At 41.4% G+C, this 21,831-nt stretch overlaps 1 protein-coding gene across 1 annotated transcript; it reads left to right on the forward strand.

Moving 5' to 3' along the window:
• The first annotated feature begins 214 nt into the window (after nt 1–214).
• Nucleotides 215–1,356, forward strand: LOC120293993. Its single transcript, XM_039313835.1, has 2 exons — nt 215–330; nt 705–1,356. The coding sequence occupies exons 1-2, from the start codon at nt 215–217 to the stop codon at nt 1,354–1,356; spliced, it is 768 nt and encodes a 255-aa protein (XP_039169769.1).
• Nucleotides 1,357–21,831: the final 20,475 nt, after the last annotated feature.

A 21,831-nucleotide genomic window follows, 5' to 3' on the forward strand; every position in this document is an offset into this window, starting at 1 on the left:
TAAACCGATTAAACCACCTGTGCTCCCTCCTGTTCGGATTTCTAAGGGACTTTTGAAAGCACCTGTTAAGGTACATGATAATACTGCCAAGACCTTGGACCACACCTCCCGCTCGGGACATTCTATTGGCTGAGATGAGATTGCTAGTTCTAGTATTCATGCTATCTCAGAGGATGATGATCTATTATCCATTAGTTCCTCACCTCGGGGGACGATGTCTTGTGCAAAGCCAGACTCTATTCAAGATCAGCTGGATCGTCTACTTCTTGAACCTCCTGCTTCGGTTCTTGTTAAGGCCACCTCTACTGGCCGCAAAGCCTCTATGAAGAGGTAACTGCCTCCCTTCCTTGTGTACATATGTTTTTTGGATTCTGGAATGTTAGAGGTATCCTCAATCCTGTTAGGTGTGTTGAGGTAAGGAAGCTTGTTCTCTCCAACAAGCTTTGCTTGATCGGTATTTTTGAGACTAAGGTGCCCAAAGAATTGTTTGATACCATATCTTCGACCTTTTTAAGAGGCTAGAAATGGACGGCGAACTATGAATACGCTCCTCGTGGCAGAATTTGGGTTGGCTGGGACCCAAGTGTAGTTGAGTTTGCTCCTATTTCTTCGAATAAGCAAGTTGTTCATGGTTTTCTTTCTTCTACTTCTTTTAACACGAGTTGTTGTATTTCTGCGATCTATGCTGATCACACGTTTGTCAGTTGTAGGCCCCTTTGGGATGATCTAATCCATTACAATGAAGTCTTCCAGGACTTGCCTCGGATTGTAGCTGGCGACTTTAATGCCATTAAGGACCCATCGGATAGGGTGGGGGGTTCGAACGCTTGGATTCCATCTTTTGACGAGTTTCATTTATGTTTAGCTCAAACCGAGTTGGTGGACCTTCGATACATTGGCCTCCGTTTTACCTGGTCTACTTCCTTTGGTGCTGCAAGGAAAATGCGCAAGATTGATCGGGTCCTTATTAACAATCTGTGGAACCATCGGTTCTCCTTCTATCAAGCCTCATTTCTCAATCCGAGTATATTTGATCACTCTCCTATGATTGTTAGAGTGCTTGATCCGGTGTCGAGAAGGAAGCCGTTTAAATATTTTCATTTTTGGTCCGAACACCCGGATTACTCGTATTGCATCAATCAAGCTTGGAATACGCCAGTCTTCGGAGTGCCGATGTTCCGCCTCGTGTCCAAGCTGAAATTGGTTAAAGCTCGCCTCATATTACTCAACAAAGAGTCTTTCTCCAACATTTCGATGAAGACGGCTGAAGCTAGAGAAGCCCTTCGCATCACTCAGGTTGGGCCTCATGATGATCCTTCTAATTCATCTCTTGCTGACCTGGAAAAAAACCAGTGACGTACCTTTGTCCAACTGCGGGCCCATGAGGAGTCTTTTTACGCCAAAAGTCTCGTGTGACTTAGCTGAAGAGGGTGATTGGAACAGTAGATTCTTCCACAATTCGGTTAAGAACAGACAGACCAGAAACCACATCCTCTCGGTTATGAATTCATCTAGTGTCCTCATAGATGATCCAACCCTTGTGCCTCAAGTGTTTGTGTCCTACTTCTCAAAGTTGCTCTCACCTCAAGCGTGCCTCTCAAAACCGTCTCTTCATGAGATGAAGGAGCTCATCCATCGGCCTCTCTCGGATATTCAATGCAGCTCCATCTTTTGCCGGTCACGATTCGAAGATCAAGGATACTCTTTCTCCCTAGCAAGAGGAAAAGCCCCGGGTCCTGATGGCTTTTCGGTTGAATTTTACAAGACCAACTGGGATCTTGTCGGGCCATTGGTTATTGAAGCTGTTCAGGATTTCTTTGCTTCGGGCTTCCTCCTAAAAGAGGTGTGAAGTACTATCCTTACGTTGATTCCCAAAGTTCGAATGCTTTGCGATCCACAGATTTTAGACCTATCGCATGATGTAATACCATCTACAAGGTTATTACAAAAATTCTAGCTAATCGTGTGCCTGCTGTTTTGAATGTTTTGGTTGGATCATCTCAAAATGCATTTGTTAAAGGAAGGAGAATTAGAGATAACATTCTTCTTGTTCAGGAATTTTTCTCTGGTTTTCACTTAGATCCTTACCTTTCGAAATGTGCTGTTAAGGTGGACTTTCAAAAAGCATATGATACTGTAGACTGGGATTTTTTGGAACTCACTCTACAAGCTTTTAGATTCCCGGAATGGATCATCCATTTGATAATGGTGTGTGTGAGAACACCCAAGTTTTCAGTTTCTATTAATGGCGAACTTCATGGCTTCTTCTCTGGAGGTTGAGGCCTTCGCCAAGGGGACCCTTTGTCACCGTACCTCTTTACCCTTGTTATGGATGTGTTCTCAGGGATTTTAAATTCCCGTACTTCGGTGAAAGGCTTCAAATACTTTTGGAGATGCAAGAAGGTAAAGTTGACCCATCTTTTCTTTGCCGACGATGTCTTTCTCTTTTGCCAAGCTGATTGGGTTTCCGCCACGATCCTCAAGAGAAGTCTTGATATATTCTCATCTTGGAGTGGATTGCTACCGAACAAAAACAAGAGCGAGGTGTTTCTCTCAGAGGCCCCGTTTCCATCGAGAGAATATTCAGCTTGCATTTGGCTTTCGGGAAGGTCAACTCCCGATCCGGTGTACTTAGGGTGCCCATCATTACTTCAAGACTTGGGAAAGCTGATTGTGCTTCGTTGATTGATCGAATTACCGTAAGAATTCAATCGTGGGCTCACCGCTTTTTATCCTTTGCTGGTAGGCTTCAACTTATAAGGTCGGTACTGCATTATATCCAAGCCTTTTAGGCTAGTGTTTTTTCCGCCTATCTCTGTTTTTTTGATAGAATTGAACAACCTGCTAAGACAGGTTTTACGTGGAAGGGCACCTCGCTTGGCCGAGGCGGTGCCAAAGTATCTTGGGATGACATTTGCCTCCCAAAAAATGAAGGTGGCTTGGGTATTCGGAAATTGAGAGACTGCAATACTTGCTTCCTTGCTTAAGTACATCTGGTTTCTCTTCACCGATAGAGAATCTCTCGGTGTCGTTGGATCCATTCTTATTTTTTAAAGAAGGACAACTTTTGGAACTCCTCCACATCCACTATGTGTTCATGGGCGTGGAAAAAAATCCTTCAACTTCGAAGACACTTTAGGCTCTCTTTCTTTTGGAAGATTGGCCACAGCAGTTCCTCTGTTTCCTTATGGCACGACAATTGGCGGAATGTGGCCCGCTTCTCTTACTTATCCCGCCGGACCTTGTGAAGAGCTGTCGCCTTCCAAGCTATTATGTAGTGGCGGACCTTTATTCTCCCGTGGGTGCTTCTTTGAGAAACCTCCTTGCAAATATGGGAATTACTATACCCATTCTTTCTACTGATTCTGACCGCTTCACCTGGCAAGAAGATCCATCAGGTTTGTTCTCTGTTGCCTCTGCCTGGAAATACATCAAGGTTAAAAAGAATCGAGTGTCTTAGGCTCCTCTTATTTGGGACAATGACCTTTCACCCAGATTTCAATTTCATTTGTGGTTGCTCGCAAAAAATAGGCTGCCAACTCAGACTCTCCTTCTCTCTTATGGGAGGATTGAGTTCTCTGTTTGTGCCTTTTGCTGCTCCGTTCCGGACTCCGTGGACCACTTGTTCTTTGAGTGCACAACGTCTGCGACTCTTGCATTCTTTTGGGCTTCTAGATGTAATTTACCTTGGAAGAACAGAGTTTGGAAGGACAACCTCTCTTGGGCTCTCAAATTCCTATCCGGCAAAGATTTTTACACAGATTGCCCGTTTCTCTTTTGGGGCTTTATGCCATTTCATATGGAAAAAAAGAAATTCTATCATCTTTCGAGGTGACTCTTTGGCAATTCCGGCCATGAAGAATCACTTGATCAAGGTTGTGAAGGATAAGGCTCTTTTGTTCTCTAATGTCCCTTTTTGCTCCAAGAAACAAGCGACTCCGAGAGAAGTTGGGGGTTCGATCCGTCCATCTTCAGCTCGGTGTCCTCTTCCTAGCTCTCCTCCATCTCTTCAATCTTTGGAGGGGTGCCTGAGGGTCATTAGTCTGTTTTTTAATTGTAGTTCAGCCGAGTAGTTGCTGCTATGTTTCCTTCTCTCTGTATCTTTTTTATTCGACACCCTCACACTCTCCCTGCCCCCACAGCTAAAGTGTGAGTTACGGTGCCGAATTCTTGTTCATTTCTCCAAAGTTTAATATATATTCTTACCTTTTACCAAAAAAAAAAAAAAATGGCACATAAAGACTATGTTGCTGTCATTGTTTACTACGGTGGAGATTTTGTGATTGGGGAGGAATGAGGGTACTATCTTTGTAGATATAAAGAAGACATATTATATTGGATTTGTTAGGGATATAGTGACATTTTTGCCTTGTAGAGTACAAAAGTTATTGTACTGTGTTCCTGGGAAAGGCTTGAGAGATGGTTTGAGAGTTTTGGAAGATGATAATGGTTTTAGGGATGCCTTATATCATTATCTTCATGGCGAAGAGGCGAAAGTGTTTGTTGAAAACAATAGTGATAATGAGGACGAAGATGATGACAGAGATAACAACCGAGTAGGAGAAGGAGGAGATGGTATCAAGCTAGTACTGAGGTTAGGGATGAAGTAGGGCATGATGGACAGGATAGGGAGGAGAGGGGCACAAATGCTGTTCACCAGAGCGATTATGACATGGGTGATGTCACCATCACTGAATTAGATTGGGAAGTAGCTGAATCCAGTGACGGTGATGATGACAATGACGATGAAGGGTTGGCTGCTGAAGCTGAAAATTTATTAATCTTAAGTGACGCCGACGATGAGGAGCTTACACAGTCAAGGAAAAAACAAAGGGACTTTTTGTCGATAGATTTGCAACTTTGCATGTAGCTGATGAACATCCAAACGAGAGACGAAGGCCCGCAAATGTTGGTGTTGCTGGCCGGTTCGGGAGACAGATTATGAAGAAAGCATCGACACCGCAACTTCCCAAGACGAAGTTGAAGAAGATCAACGAGTTGTGCGTAGAAGGAAAAGTAAGTTTCCCTCCTATGATCCATCATTGCCTCTCCTACTTTGTCAAGAGGTATGAAATTCCATGATGCGATACAATTTAGGGAAGCTATCTTGAAGAACTCCATTCGCACAAAGAAATATTGATTTCATTAGAAATACCAAGCAATTTGTAAGAGTTAGGTGTTCGCAGCAAAACTGTCCATGGAAGATTTATGGTGCGTTTGTTAAGAAGAGTGGGTCTTTCCATATTAGAGCCTACCAAGAGGAACACACTTATTCCATTAATTTTCAAAACAAAAGGGTAACAAGTGCATGGTTGTCCAAGCACTTCTTCGATCTGATCAAGGTGATGCCCGAGATGAAAATGACTAACTTTAGGATGTTGGTGAAGGAGCGTGTAGGCATCAATGTATCTAGGAATCGGTGCAAAAGAGCAAAGCAAAAGGTGATAAAGATACTTATTGGTCAAGTATGCTAAGGAATATGGGCAGGTGTGGGAGTATGCTTGGGAGTGTAGGCTGCAAAACCCTACAAGTAGAGTGTATGCAGAGGTGATTGAGAGACCGCTTCCTGATCATTGGACCAAGTTCGATAAGTTCTATGTGTGCTTTGATACATGCAGACGAGGATTTTTAGCTGGTTGTAGACGGATTATAGGATTGGACGGCTGTTTCTTGAAGGGCTTGTGCAAGGGAGAATTGTTGGCAGCAATTGGAAGAGATGCGAATAACCAAATGTTCCCACTAGCTTGGGCTATTATAAAGATTGAGAACAAGGACAATTAGTCCTGATTCTTGAAAAATCTTATGGCTGACTTGGAGATAACAAACAGGGAAGGGTGGGCATTCATGAGCGACCAACAAAAGGTAATGCTTGCTTTTTGAAAAATTTAGTCAATAGTTTGCTTTGTAATATGAACATGTAATTTGCTATAGTATTTCTTACTTTGAATTATTGCAGGGATTGGTTCTGGCAGTAGCCGAGTTGTTGCCCCATGCTGAACATCGAATGTGTGCGCATCACATATACGGAAATTGGGCAAAGACCTATAAAGGGGATAAGCTGCAATTGCAATTTTGGCAATTAGTAAAGAGTACAAACATGGCTGACTTTAGAATAGCCAAAGAAGGACTGCTTCAGTTGACAAAGGAAGGTTGTGCTACCCTATTTCAACTAGAACCGAAGCATTGGTGCGGGGCATTCTTGGTGAGGAGTTCAGTGCGATAACGTTGACAACAACATTTGTGAAGTATTTAATTCGAAGATAATAGATGCCAGATGCAAACCAGTCATCTCAATGCTTGAAGATATACGAGTTGCGGTTATGACTTGGTTGCAAAAACAAAGAGATGAGGCTGCAAAGTGGACAAGACAATATGGTCCTCAAGATTGCCAATAAATTGGATGAGAACTTGGCTGCAAGTAGGCATTGTCATCCCATTTGGATGGAGATGACTGATATGAGATAATGAAGGGTGCAGATAAGTATGTTGTCAATCTAGGAAGTAGGAAGTATTCATGTAGAGCATGGCAAGTAAGTGGAATTCCATGTGCACATGCCATATGTGCCATCCAGTTGAAGGGCGACAATACAGATGATTACATCGATGATTGGTACCATAAATCAAAATATCTTGCTTCCTATCAGTTCATGATACATCCAATTAGAAGTAGCAAGTTTTGGAAGCCCACGGATCATGAAGCACCTCAACCTTTGCCACTGAAGAAGAAAATTGGAAGGACAAAACGAAGACGAAGAATGGCGGAGGGAGAGGTCTCGGGTCAGCAAAGAATGAGCAGGCAGGGTGCAAAGATGACGTGGTCTTATTGTCGCCTAGCAGGCCATAATATTAAAGGTTGTCAATTGAGCTAGCAACAACAACCGTTGCGGCAAGGTGAAAGGCCTAGTGAAGAGACAGTTGGAGAAATGCACACAACAGGGCCAAGTGAGTCGACTATTCTTCAGTCAACAAGTAGAACCCGGTAAGTCATGAAATTTATTTTATGTTTATGTTGCTTTCTTGTCGTTTATCATAAAAATGTACATAATATCCTATTTGCCCTTGTATGTAATGTGTTTGTTAGGTCACAAGAAGAACCTCGGTAAGTCATGAAACGAACAGCATGTTCGAAGAAGGCAAGGTAGAAGATGCCAGTGAAGGATTGGCCCAAGCAAAGCATCGGGGCTAGCTAAAGGATTAGCCAAGCAAAGCATTACGGCCAGTGCAGTCGACTGTTCTTCAGCAGCGAAAGAAATACCCAGTGGTAAATTCAACCATTTGTATTTAGTTTTTCATTTTCTTTATATTATTATATGTCTCGATATTATATTTATGGTATCTTTTGGCCTCTTTCTCAGGTTCGAAGAAAGCAAGTTGGAACTCAACTGCCAACTGAAGGGCCATCACAAGAGCCACCTCAAGGATCATCACAGGGGCCACCAGAAGAATCACTGCAAGGGGCACCACAAGTACCACCACCAGTACCACCAGAAGGCCCAACAGAAAGAGGTGTCACCGAAGTTGAAGGGCTACGAAGGACAACTAGAACAAGGCCAGGTGAAGGGCAGTTACACAAAGGCCATCTAGAAGACGCCTAGCTAAAGAATTGGTCGAAGAAGCCTCGGCTGTAGCTAAAAGGCCCAAGAAAGCAGGACAAAAAGGGCAACAAATCACAAGTTCCTGAAAGTGACGCCCCTATTCAAACAAGAGGGGCACTTGGGAAGAGGTTAAGACAATATGGCTATGGCCTTTATACGAGATGAGCGTATCGGAACAGTTATTCCCAATGTAAGTTTTATTGGCTGCATTTAATTTAATTTATGCTGTAGATTTTTGCTAACAATTTATTGTTTTTGTAGCCTGGGAGAAGTTCAGAGATTCTTATCTCAGGCCCAACTCAAGAATCAACGGCTGCACCAACAAAAAAGAAAACATCAACTGTGCCAACAAAAAAGAAGAGAAAGAACCCAGCTCCAGCTCCAGCTCCTTTTGATTCAATTCGGCCTAGGACATTTGCAGCTCCATCTGAGTCAGTGGATACTGAGAAGGTTGAAGAAGAAGTTGCACGTCCGGTTAGAAAGAGTGCCGAATTATGAATCAAGTGAAAGGCCCATCGAAAGGAGCACGAACAGGGGTGTCGTGCATATTGATTGATGAGATGAGATGTGATAGGATTTGTGGAGCTTAGGAGTCAAAACAATTATGTAAACGTTGATGTTGTCAGACTTGCTATGGATGGTTATCTTTTTTTTTTCTTTAGTTTGTCATTCATTGATGTTGTCAGACTTAATTTCAATATCAATGAAATGATCTTGCGCTGCTTGTCAATTTATGTTGTTGTTTATCATGGATTCTGCTTTTACTTGTTGATGCTGTTGTTGGTGTTCTGTGGTGATAGCTGGAGTGCTGGTGTATCTGGTGATGGTGGATGGTGATGTTTGGTGGTAGTCAATTTGTTGTTGGGGTGCTAATGTGGTGGCTGGGGTGCTGGTGTGGCTAGTGGTGATGCTTGGTGATTATGGGTTTGTGGTGGGGGTTATAAGCTTAAGCAGCTGCACCTACACCTGGTACAAGTGTGCAGTTTGCACATTTTACACAATGTGCGGTGCAAGCTAGTGCAAGGCTCGGCTTGCACTAGTACCTTGTGCAAAGAACACCACCAGCATGGTGGTGGCCGGAGCGCCTAGTGTGTAGCGTGGCTAGTGGTGATGGTTGATGGTGTAGCCGGTGCTGGTGGCTGGCACAATTTTTAGAGAAAACCCACGAAAAAATTGGCACTTAACTAATCATATTCTAAAAAACTTGGCACTTAACTGTTCACTTTTAACTACAAGTGACACTTAACCGATCACTTTAATAATAACTTGACACTTAAGTGATCCTTTTTTCATCGCAACTAGCACTTACGTGATTACTAAATATAACTTATGGCACTCGGGTAATCACTCATGTTTGTCTTGTGTATACGTTGGTCTGCATCAAAACAGAGAAGATGATGGTAAACTTATGGCAACTCCATACGACAGCACAAACAACAACAAAGCCACAATGATCTTGTGGAGCAACACAAACTTCTTCGCATCTTTCAAAAAGAAAAAAACCCTACGTTTAATCCAGAACAACACCATTTTTAACTATGGCAGTCAGAGAAACTTTTTCTCATTTTCAAGTACTTTACATTTCATCATAAAGTACAATAGACAACAAAACAACACCATAATACACGCTTGGTAACACTTTCGTTCAATTTTCATCATTGAAACTTCATTCTTGAAAGGTTTAGTTGAAGATGCTTGCGCGTGCATTGAGACTTCATTCTTGAAAAGTTTAACTGAAGACGCTTGAGCTTGCATTGAGTCAACATCGTCCAAATCGTCCACGAACACAGATGGAGATTGCTGTCTTTTATGAAGTAGATCCAATATCACCTCTGTGGCTCGGTCAGAGAACTTCGCATCAATCCATTTGAAGTATTTGCATTTCGACGCTTCTTTATATCGGGCGCATCCATAAAATCTTCTCCTAGGATTGATTTGAGTCCACGATGTTCTTCTTGGACTCGGTAACCCACAAAAACAAAAATGTTGGCCTTCTCCTTCGCTTCGGTAAGAGGAAATTGAGGCGCCGCTGCGAGTCCCGCTCTCCATTTCCAAGATTCGACAAAGGAATTTTGGGCAAATGAAAATTAGGGTTCGAGACTTGAATTCGAGCACTTCAATAGGGATTTTGGCCGATTTAGGGTTTTAGATTTGGGGCATTTGGGGAGACGACATCGTTTTTGGAAGATTTGGGGCTTTTATTATGCGAGACGACGTCGTTTACGGTGAGTTAGAGCCGACTCAGCTCTCCGGCGAGCCACGTAGGCAAAAAGTAATAATAAAATATTGCCACGTAGGATTTCCGGCAAGGGTCGCCGGAGGTGACACTTAAGTGTCCCACTAGAAAAAAAAAAGTGGCACTTAAGTGTACCGTTTTGAAGTTATGGCACTTAAATGTCCCCTCGTGCCAAGTTATGACACTTGGGCTGTACTTCTGCCTCAATAAATGTGATGAAATAAAAATTTCTACACAAAGTAGCCGTGTATGGTCCACTAATATCAATGTGAATAACCTCCAACAAGTCTAAACTTTGTACAGGAGATTTCTTCTTTATCTTAGTCATCTTACCTCTGCAACAGTCTACGCAAGTCTCTTGATCACCTTTAAGAGTAGGCAAGATATCAGTCTTTATAAGCCTTTCTACTCTTTCTTTAGAGATGTGACCAAGATGTTTATGCCACAATGCATAAGACTGTTCCTTAGGTAGAGGCCTTTTGGAAACAACTTTTTCAGCTGAATAAGCAACGTACAAGTCGTTGGGAGATAAATTCAATCGATATAATCCATCGGATAAATTGCAACACCCAATCTTATTTAAATCATAAAACATGGAAATAGTATTACTCTTTATTTCAAAAGAGCATCCGCACATGTCCAAACAAGACACAAAAATTAAATTCCACCTAAAAGAATGTATGTAAAAAGTGTTTCTTAACATCATCCGAAAACCAGAATCTAAAATCAAAATAACATCTCCCACGAACTCGATGTCAACTCCAACGCTGTTTCCAACAGTGAGCTTTGATTCATCCTGATTTGGCGTCCTTCGGTTTATGAACCCATGTATGGTAAATGCAACATAATTAGTTGCACCACTATCTAGCCACCAGGAATTGGTCGGAACTTCAGATAGATTAGATTCATAAACAAATGCGAAAGAATCATTACCTTTAGGCTCACTTTTAGTTCTCTTAGACAACTAAGCCTTAAACTTGCTGCAACGTTTCTTTACATGTCCTCTCTCCCTACAAAAGTAGTAATAAACACCATCATTCTTGGTGAATGTTTTCTTGGGACCCAAACTGTTAAAAGGTCCAGCATCTTCAGAATTTTCTTTATTGTTGGAAGGTCCAGCAACTTCAGAATTGCTCTTATGAGTATAAGTTTTCACCTTCTTTCCCTTATCACTGCTAGAGTTAGAAGCATAAAGGGCAACGTGCCCTTTATCTTTCTTCAATTTTTCTTCCTCTGCCACCAGCCTTGCAATTAGGTCATTAACTGACCAGGTTTCATCTTGGGAACTATAATTGGTCTTGATAATCCCAAAATCAGGAGGAAGATTATTTAGAGCTTAATGCACAATGCAAGCAGTGGGAATAACAACATTGAGAGCCTCAAGCTTTGTCTGCAAATCTACCATTCTCATAACATAATCTCTAACTCCACCAGAACCATCATACTTCATAGTAAATAGTGTTTGCATGTGTGTTCCTATCTCAGCATTAGGTGAGACACGGTTTCTAGCCATCAAGGCTTCCATCATCTACCTAGCAGTGCAATCTACAGGCAAACCACTTTTCAAGTGTTCTTGAATGGAACGCTTCATCGACAGTAAGCAAATTATATTGCTCTTTACCCAGGCAGTAAAATGAGCTTTCTAAGCTTCTATACTCTTAGCAGTAAGATTTGCCGGTCGATCGACAGTAAGAGCCATATGAACATCTGTCATCTCCATAGCAAACAGAAAATCTTCTCTCCATTTCTTAAAGTTTGAACCAGCAAGAACCTCAACAGTGACGGAGTTACCATTTACAGAAAATGTGACTGAAAGACAAGCAGTATATATAATTAGCATCATATGAGCATTGTGTAACTTGACGTACAAGTATACATCCAGAGAGTTACATGCAAAATTACATAATCACCTCTAGGCATAATACATGACATGCAATTGTACACTCCCCACATGATAGCGGTTATGAGAATATATTCCAATTTTCATGAATTCATCACCTTTGGGCATATGAACTATTAGGATTTGTCACTCCACCACACCATCATGTATCTCTCCATGAACTAATACACAATCACCTCCTTTGGGAGTATGATTATGCATTAGACCAGGAGACATCCCAATCAATATACGAGATCGAAATTTCTCAAACCCAATCAAGTGTGCCATTTTGGCGGTCACAACTCAATTGAATTCTTGAAACTCTCTCATACTAGGGATATAATCTTTACATCTCACATACATCATATACATGTGATTTTAACTTTAGTGATAGGGGCATCATATCACTCAAATCACATGCCATGCTAATTACACTGCCTTATTCATTAATAAAATACAATAAAATTTAAATTTTATTAATGAATCACACTTTTATAATATTTATGTGATAATATACCAGTAACCCAACACATGTATTTCCAAAAACACAGAAAATACAAGAAAATACGCAAAAATACACCAAAAATTCATGTATTTAGGGCTTTGTATGTATTTTCACATCCATAAAATCATCAAACATGTAAAATAAATACACCACAAGATAGAACATTGCAATATGAATCCAATGCCACCAACCACGCGCCGAACGGACACTCCACGCGCTCGCACGCGCCGCCTGTGTGCGCGGCGCGTGGAGCTCAAGCACGGCGCGTGTTCGACGCCTAGGAGGCGCGTGGCCGCGCGTGGGGGCATGTGCAGCCTCCTTTGGCGACGCGCCGCCTATGGTTTTCTTCGTCTTGTCGAGCCCAGTCCGAATATATAATTTAATTTAATTTTTATTAAACGAAAAATCTCGAAAATCTCAAATTATGGCAAAATCCTTTGTGTTCGTGTTCTAGGGTTATGGAGGCTCTGATACCACATGTTGGATGCAAATTGCGTAACCCCAAGATCTCCATAACTAAAACAAGAACATGCATAATTGAGTAGAAAGATTAACGCACTTGTTTTGGAATCCATTGTTCTTGAAGCGGAAGTGGATACATAATGTTTTACGCGCAAGTCATTCTCCTCTATTGCCCTCCGTATCACTAGCTCAATGAGATGGCCCCCTCACGTGTAGCGTTAGGTAAACGCCCTTTAGGTGAGGATACAAGTGAGAATTAGGGTTAGAGGAGAGACTTAAGCACTATTTATAGAGTTTCCAGCCAGACCCCCTCATTATGAGCCATGCTCAACTAGGCCCACACTAGCCAGCCCCATATTAGACTAATTAAGAAACCTTCTATCTCACCTTAGATCAGCTCTGTTTTACGGTAGCCGTAAAAACAGTAAATTACAATATCAATTAATGTAGTCCACATTAGGAAAACTCTTACAATTTCTTCTCATTAAGGAAAGCCATTTCGCTCTTTTTCCATTCTTTCTTTTGCCAAGAAATGGACAAAGAGCAAGTATAGAGAGAATAACAATAAAAACCCAACGCTCCACAACTCCAAAATGGTAAGACTACGGCAGGATCATATTTATTGGGGGCGTAATTCCAGTAATTCTTCTCTCTCTCTCCAATGGCAATCCCTCTATAGAAATCAATCAAAAAAAAAAAATTTGGGGGTCTGTGAGAATCCAATCAATTTGCTCAATGTGCATTTCAAACATCGGGCCCACAACTCCTCAATCGGGGTCCACAACGTCCTCTTCATCCTGTTAGTACTAACTACTGAATTGATCTTGAGTGGAATCACTTTACGCGAGCGACAAAAATTTTCCACGTCTTTCACATTACCGCATGTGCATTGCCCCTGTAATCATCACCAGTAACAAGAGACTGAGAGACGAGTCGCTAATTTTGGGAGGTCCCACGCGCTTTTGAGCTTTTTAACATAGAGGCCAAAATTATTTCACCATTCACTTCAAGCAAATCTTCTAGACAACATTATTGCCAAGTTCACATCCAAATTTTATTCGAGGAGCAATTTTTTTTTCTTGGGTCGGAGAGGAGTAATTTTGATAAAATTCATGTCTCTCTCCAATGGCAAATCCTCCAGATAACCCAATCAATTTGCTCAAGGTGCTGTGCAACCATCTAGGCCACGACTCTTCAACTGCGGTCCGCAACATCCTTCTCATATCACCAACCCGTTAAATACCATATTAATCTCGAGTGTGTGGTCTACTTAAGCGTGCCATAAAAATTTCTATGCAACAACTCCCATTCATATGCATTGCACGTGCGCCACCAGTGTAATAATTGCTACATCGAAGTGTGCATGCAAGTAACATTTCCAGAATCTTCCTATGATCCACGACCACCACTTACCTGACTATTCATTTCAAGTGAATCTAGTAAGACAACATGGTCGCAGCAGTACACATCCAATTTTATTTGAGGAGTAATTTAAGTTCACATTTTTATTTATTGTAGGAGCAATTTCAGTAATTTCTCTCTCTCTCTCTCTCTCTCTCTCTCTCTCTATTGAAATACAATAGAGACTGTACTTTGCATGTCCAAGTTGGCTGTTTTATTCATCTTATCACCCTACGGACATCCTCCTCCGTCAAACAGCTCCCGGCACACGATTCCTTTGAACCTGTTCCATCCTTGACTGTGTAAAAATCAGCTCAAACATAAAAATAAATAGGGTAATTTATCCAGTGGGATAGCAAATTAACTTGGTAACGGTGACACCAAAATAACTTGGTAATGGTGACAGCTTGCTTTCTGGGTAAAAAATTAATAACGGAGTTGAATTCGAAAGAGGAGGAAGTACTACAACTGGCCGACACGAATTCACAAAAAGGATTGGAGAGGACAATATTTGAGGTCTAATTACGTCACTCAAAGCCACAACACCAACCCACAAACAAAAAACTGAACGAAAGCGACTTAGAAGAGCCATCTGGAAAAACCCAATCAATGTAATATTTCTCAATTCAAGAACCTTCGACTCGAGAACTCCAGATCGAACTTCCCTTTAGTAAAGGTAAAACTAACACGATCATCATACAATTAAACAAGAATTGAAACTTTACATGGGAAGAGTGAACTTACTTGATTGAAGCGAAACATGGGTTCTTGGGTTGACTTGGTAGAAGCCAAAGCTCTCTTTTGCATATGACATGATTTTTCTTTTGGTTGTGGAGTTTAAAGTGTGCAAATTTTTTGGGAGAACTACCAAAGATGTTCTAAACATATGGAATGAAAGTCAATTTAATTCTATATATATATTTCAATTTGGCTAATTTAACTCTAAACATTTTTGACAATTTGGCAATGTAATTTTTCGACAAATTTTGGCTAACAATTGTTAACGTGGATGCCGATCGTCCTATGTGACATAGCCGGCATTGACGTGACACTTTGACATTTCTTTTAAGTTTTCTGAATTTTTTAAATAAAACTTTCTTTTCTTTCTTATTTTTTCCATCTTCATTTATAAGTTTTCTGAATTTATAAATTTTTCTTTCTTTTTTTTTATTTTTCCACTGGCCCTAAGCAAGAATTGCGACGCCCTGGCTGAGCAAGGCTGAACCTCATCGGCACTTGGTTGTGGGCTAGTCAGAGAGGGAAAATGGACAAAAAAGAAAAAAGAAAAAGAAAGAGGAGTGAACGGAAAAAGAAAAGGAAAAAACCTTGGATTTTCGCTATGATTATGGATTGAGTAACTGGATCCGAACTAAACAATCATATTCATAGTCTCGCCCCAAATTTCCGTGAAAAGGGCCCAAAGCATACCATGACATAAAAATGAGGTCTCAAAGAAATAAACATTTTGAACCGAAGGGATCGATCAGCTACCGTTTGACGTCGCAAAACCACTGCAGGTCAGCGAGTCCAAACCAATCCAGTTGGCGAATGTGTATCTTAGGTGTTGAAAGAAGATATGATTTGAAGATATGAAATCAGATTGAAGATTTGTAATTGATTGGGATTGTAATTATTTTAGGACTAGGAATGTTTTCTGACTAGGAATATTTTCTTTACTTCTTTATTGAATCTCCTTGTACAATATATACATCCCTGTAACAATGTACAATTCAATGAAGAAAATACAATTCCCCACATCTTCTTTTACTTGAGTTTGTTACATGATATCAGAGCTTATGCCGATCCTAGTGTAGCTTTCATCTCTTCGAATTGCCTGCGTTGTCTTCTTTTGTTCCATGTTGTTGCCTCCTTGCAAAACAAAAAACAACATTTAGCAGGAATTTGCCTTTCTTCACCCTTTGTTACCTAGAAAACCAATCTTTTGAAAATTCTTCATGACAAACCCAGAAATACATACCTCAGCCTCCGGTAATCAGACCGCAAGAGAAACGACGCCACAAGCTTCTCAGATCCAGGAATCCTTGACGGTAATCACTGTGTCTCAGGAACAAATTCAACCACAGAATCATCCTCAGCATGCGCAGTGGGGGACTGTTTAGGCTCAGTTCAATATGGGGCAGCCCTTTTTGGGGCCGCCTTACCAATGGGTACCGTATCCTTGGTACTATGGGCCAAGCCCAAATACATCATCGCCGGGTTATCGAGATGGTGTGCGAACTAATGGAGGCCCACCAACAGGCAACGGGGCAAGCACAACCATCAATCCACAGCAAATAGGCAGGTCGACCGAACCGGGTATGGAAATGAATCCCTATGTGGGTTCGTTTTTTTTTTTTCCAATGCGGATTCTACAACCGGATCTGGTGGATCGGGTTTTGGAGCAAATCCTTACCCGAATCTGCCGCCAGGGTTTCTTCCATACCAGATCTTCGCTGCCAGCGGCCGACCGGAACTCGATGACCCTCTTTTCACAACTAATGTCGACGGACCATAATTGAAGCTTATTGCTCAACAGTTAACTGGATCGGATAATTACTCAAATTGGTCAAGCGAGTTCCGGCGTGCACTGGTAACGAAAGATAAAGAGGGCTTTATTGACGAAACGGTTCCGGTTCCATCTAACGAGCGAATGGCACGACTTTGGAAGAAATGCAATCAATTGGTCCGAACGTGGATCGGAAATTGCATCGCTTCCGAGGTTACGGCCGGTCTTCCCCCGACGGAGGACTCGAAACAGATGTGGGAAAATATCAAAGAGATGTTTGGAAAATTAGATCAAGTGAAAATTTTCTCCTTAACGCAACAGATCTCGGATTTAAAGCAAGGAAATATGATTGTTGCCCCGGATTTTAACAAACTTTCAGGTCTATGGAACGAATTGGAGGCAGCCGAGGAGAAGTTCAACTAGCCAGAACCCATCTTACAGCAATACAAAAGGATGCGGGACAAAGAGAAAGCAATACATTTTCTCCTCATATTAAACGAAACCTACCTTTCGTTTCGGTTACAGATCTTAACCATGGAGCCGATGCCGACCCTTAGCCGCATCTACCAGCTTGTTGTCCAAGAGGAAAGCCAACAGAGAGCAGCCGATTATGGGAAGAATGGCGAGAGCATGGCTCTGGTAGCGAAGAAGTTTTCTTGCCCGCTACAGAGAGCCACAGGAGGAAGAGAAACTCTCGAACCCAATTTAGGGTTTCACGAAGAAAACCCTAGGGGGTATCGGTCCATGACGAGCGGCCACGATGTGTCTGGTCGATTGGACGGCTCCTGATTGTTCTTTGGAGACGTTGGATCTGACGGCTCAGGAAGCAAGGGGATGATGGAATCGAACGGTTCGCGTGGCTCAAATGTATATGGGCCAGATGGCCCACACGGGTGTTACCCAGCATATTCCGACGGCCCGCAAGGTGATTTCCTTGCAATTTCTGATATTTTCCTCATGGCTCAAATGTATATGGGCCGGATGGCCCACATTGGCGTTACCCAGCATATTCCGACTGCCCGCGAGGTGATTTCCTTGCAATTTATGATGGGTCATATGGGGCAACAACGGCCCATGCCGTAAACAAGCCCACTTCATTCACAAAAAAACAACCAAAAAGGAAAGGGTAAGCTGTACTATGATTATTGTAAACGCCCACATCACACGGTTGAAAATTGCTGGAAGCTCCATGGTAAACCTGGCAAAAAAGAAAAAGGGAAATTTGCAAATGTTTTCCAGGTATTGGGCAAATCAGTAGACAAATCAATTTCTCATGAGGAATATCAGGAGCTGATGGAAGCTTTAAAGAAGTTGGATGCCTCTGACAAGACAGGGAGTTTCACAGGTATTTCTCATTGTCTGATGAACTCAATTACAAATGATGCATGGATTATTGATACTGGAGTTAGTAATCACATTGTCTGCAATCAGAAATTCTTTTCCAACATTAAAAAATTATCCTTTCCTATATCAGTACAACTCTCGAATGGAAACACCACACATGTTGGTATGACTGGGACCGTGAATCTTAGCCCACTCATCACTCTTAAAAATGTCCTTTATGTCCCTAGTTTCCAATTTAATCTCATATCAGTCTCTCAAGCTTGCGAAGAAAATTCCTGTCATGTCTTGTTTGACTCTGATAAATGTCTATTTCACGCCCTTTCGACTGGCAATCTGATGGGCTTGGGTAGAATCTATCAAGGATTATATTTTTGGATCGATCTTCCACGCAATTTTAAATTCTCTTCTATTGCATTCAATAAATCAATGTGTAACATTGCTAGCAATACAAAAAATTTCCTTCTTCATCAAAGATTGGGCCACACTACTTCTTTCCCCTATCCTCAATGTCCTATTTGTCCTTTGGCAAAACAAACTCATGCTCCTTTCCAAATTAGTAACACTCGCATGGACAGCATTTTTTCTTTAATTCATGCTGATGTCTGGGGACCATCTCACACCTTGAATCATGACGGTTCACGGTTTTTTCTCACAATTGTGGATGATTTCTCACATGCCACCTGGGTCTTTCTCATACAATAAAAAAATCAAGTCCTATCTAACCTTAGAATTTTCATCTCTTTATCCAAAGCTCAGTTTGGAAAGTCAATTTGTCGCATCTGTACTGATAATGGAAAAGAATTCTTCAGTGGTAAATGTGCTTCCCTTTTTTCCTCAAATGGGATTTTGCATGAAAGTACTTGCACTTATACACCACAGCAAAATGGAGTTGTTGAGCGAAAAAACCGTCATCTTTTAGAAGTGGCACGGGCCCTTAAATTCCAGGCATCTATACCAAAAAATTTCTGGGGAGATTGTGTGGTCATTACAGCATATCGATAAATCGTATGCCATCTCAGATTTTGAAAGGAAGAACTCCGTTTGAATTATTATATGCAAAGAAACCAAATCTGAGTCATCTTCGAGTGTTTGGTTGTATTTGTTATGTGACTACAGTAGGGCCTTGGGATAAAATGGGCCCTCATGCTCGCCGATGCATATTCATGGGGTATGCCAATCTCAAAAAGGGTTATCAAGTTTATGAACAGTCTACTAGGGAATTTTTTATCAGCAGAGATGTGGTTTTTCATGAAAATATTTTCCCTTTCCGGAATTCTACTTCCATCTCTGGGAATGATGTGGGCACTAATCGTAGATTTCTGTCATAAGAAGATTTATCTTCTAGAGGATCCTATGTTATTACCTCTCCTCCAAGACAATAGATAGTGGATACAGTATCACCTTCAACACCTAATGAGCACCTTACTGGAAATTCAATTGAGGAGCATTTCATGGAATAGGAACCTCAGGTGATCAATTCCATAGAATCAGCAAATATTGAAGAACCATCATTGGAAGTGTTGAATGAGCCACCACGACGATCTGGTCGAGTCACTCGTCCACTAGCTTGGACAAAAGATTATATATGTTCTTCATCAAAATTGTCAGGTATTAATTACCCAATCTCCTCCTATGTGTCTTTTGATCAATTGTCATTAGAACATTTATGTTGCATTAGCCGCATTTATGAGGAACAAGAACCATCTAGTTATCATGAGGTTGTACATGATCCACGCTGGCAAAGTGCCATTGAGGCAGAACTTAAAGCCCTAATTGACAATCACACCTAGGATATTGTATCATTACCGCATCATTGCAAGCCCATTGGCTGTAAATGGGTGTATAAGATTAAATACAAAGCATATGGTTCTATGGAAAGATACAAGGCCCGGTTGGTGGCCAAGGGGTTCACACAGAAAGAAGGATTTAACTACCATGATACTTTTTCTCCAGTAGCCAAGGATGTCACGGTTCGCTCTTTCTTGTTGGTTGCTGCTTTTCGCAACTGGTCGTTGCATCAAATGGACGTCCACAACGCCTTTCTTCATGGTGCTCTGGAAGAAGAGATTTATATGGATCTTCCACAAGGATTACGAAGACAAAGGGAGTCTAAGGTATGTTGTCTCCGCAAATCTCTTTATGATTTGAAACAGGCTTCTCGGTAGTGGTACGCCAAGTTTACTAATGCACTCACGAGTGCCGGATTCAAGCAGTCCAAGCATGATTATGCTCTCTTCACTTGGACAAAAGATACGTCGTCTATCTACTTGAAGATTTATGTTGACGACATAATTATCATGGGAAATGATGATTCCGCTGTGAGGAAGCTTAAGGAGCATCTACATTCCTATTTTCATATAAAAGATTTAGGGCCACCTAAATATTTTCTTGGAATAGAGATAGCTCGTTCTGATCGGAGGATTTCTCTTAGCCAAAGAAAATTTATGATGGAGATTATATCGAAGCGGGATTATCGGGATGCAAACCGAGTCATTCCCATTGAACAGAATGCCAAGTTGACCATTGTTGATTATGACGCTGGAATGTCTTCCTCTGACGATCCATTATTGAAGGATTTGACAAGTTATCAGAGACTTGTTGGAAAACTTATCTACCTCACCATGACTAGGCCAGACATTTGCTATGCTGTACAGACTCTTAACTAGTTCATGCACAGTCCAAAGCAATCACACATGAACGCAGCCTTGAAGGTGGTAAAATACCTGAAGAAATGTCCAGGACTAGAGATACTTCTTTCTCGAAAGTGCAATATGGAGATGACAGCCTATTGTGATTCGAACTATGCTACATGTCCCATGAGCAGGAGATCTATTACTGGTTTCTGTATTAAGTTTGGGGAGTCACTGCTTTCATGGAAGACAAAGAAGCAATCTACCGTGTCGTTATCATCGGCAGAGGCTGAGTATTGATCTATGGCAAAAACTGTCTATGAGGTGGTATGGTTACGAGGCCTACTTCAGGATCTTGGGATACAAGTTAGAGGTCCGACATTACTCTTTTGTGATAATGAATCAGCAATCAAGCTTGCAACAAATCCCATATTACATGAGAGGACGAAACATATAGAAGTTGATTGCCATTTTACACGAGAGAAGATCAAAGAAGGTATCATCGAAACAAGAGGGATTAGAACCACGGAGCAACTTGCGGATATATTTACTAAACCTCTTTGTCAGAGACAGCATGCATATCTTCTAAACAAGCTAGGCGTCTTGGATATATACAAGTCACTAGCTTGAGGGGGAGTGTTGAAAGAAGATATGATTTGAAGATATGAAATTAGATTGAAGATTGTAATTGATTGGGATTGTAATTATTTTAGGACTATGAATATAATCTGACTAGGAATATATTCTTTACTTCTTTATTGAATCTCCTTGTACAATATATACATCCCTGTAACAGTGTACAATTCAATGAAGAAAATACAATTCCCCACATCTTCTTTTACTTGAGTTTGTTACATTAGGGATTAAAGGGGAAGAATCATCCAAAGATATGGTGGCAATCACCAATTCCACCTAAAATCTCCCTTCGGTCCGGATGGCGGGGATTCCACGGAGGGTCACTAGATGCGAGCCCCTCCCAGTATCTTCTTCTTCCTCCTCCGGCGTTCAAGTTGGCAAACCTGAGGTTGAAGAAACGGTGAAGGAAAGAAGATGAACAGTAGAGGAATAGGAAAGAATAGACAGTAAAAAGAAAATAGATAAAAGAAAGAAAGAAAAAGAAAATTAAGAAAGTAAGTCAAAACTATGGCGTTTCATTTAAGGTAGGGGTAACCACTAGGATTGCCCCGATCGCCACCTTTTCTAACCTTGAGCCAATGAGGTCACCGGGCGAGGACCACCATCTACTAGTTTGGGGAAGGCCGTGACCCTTGCC

The sequence above is a fragment of the Eucalyptus grandis genome, chromosome 5 (assembly GCF_016545825.1).
Source record: "Eucalyptus grandis isolate ANBG69807.140 chromosome 5, ASM1654582v1, whole genome shotgun sequence".
In the NCBI taxonomy this organism is placed as follows: domain Eukaryota; kingdom Viridiplantae; phylum Streptophyta; class Magnoliopsida; order Myrtales; family Myrtaceae; genus Eucalyptus; species Eucalyptus grandis.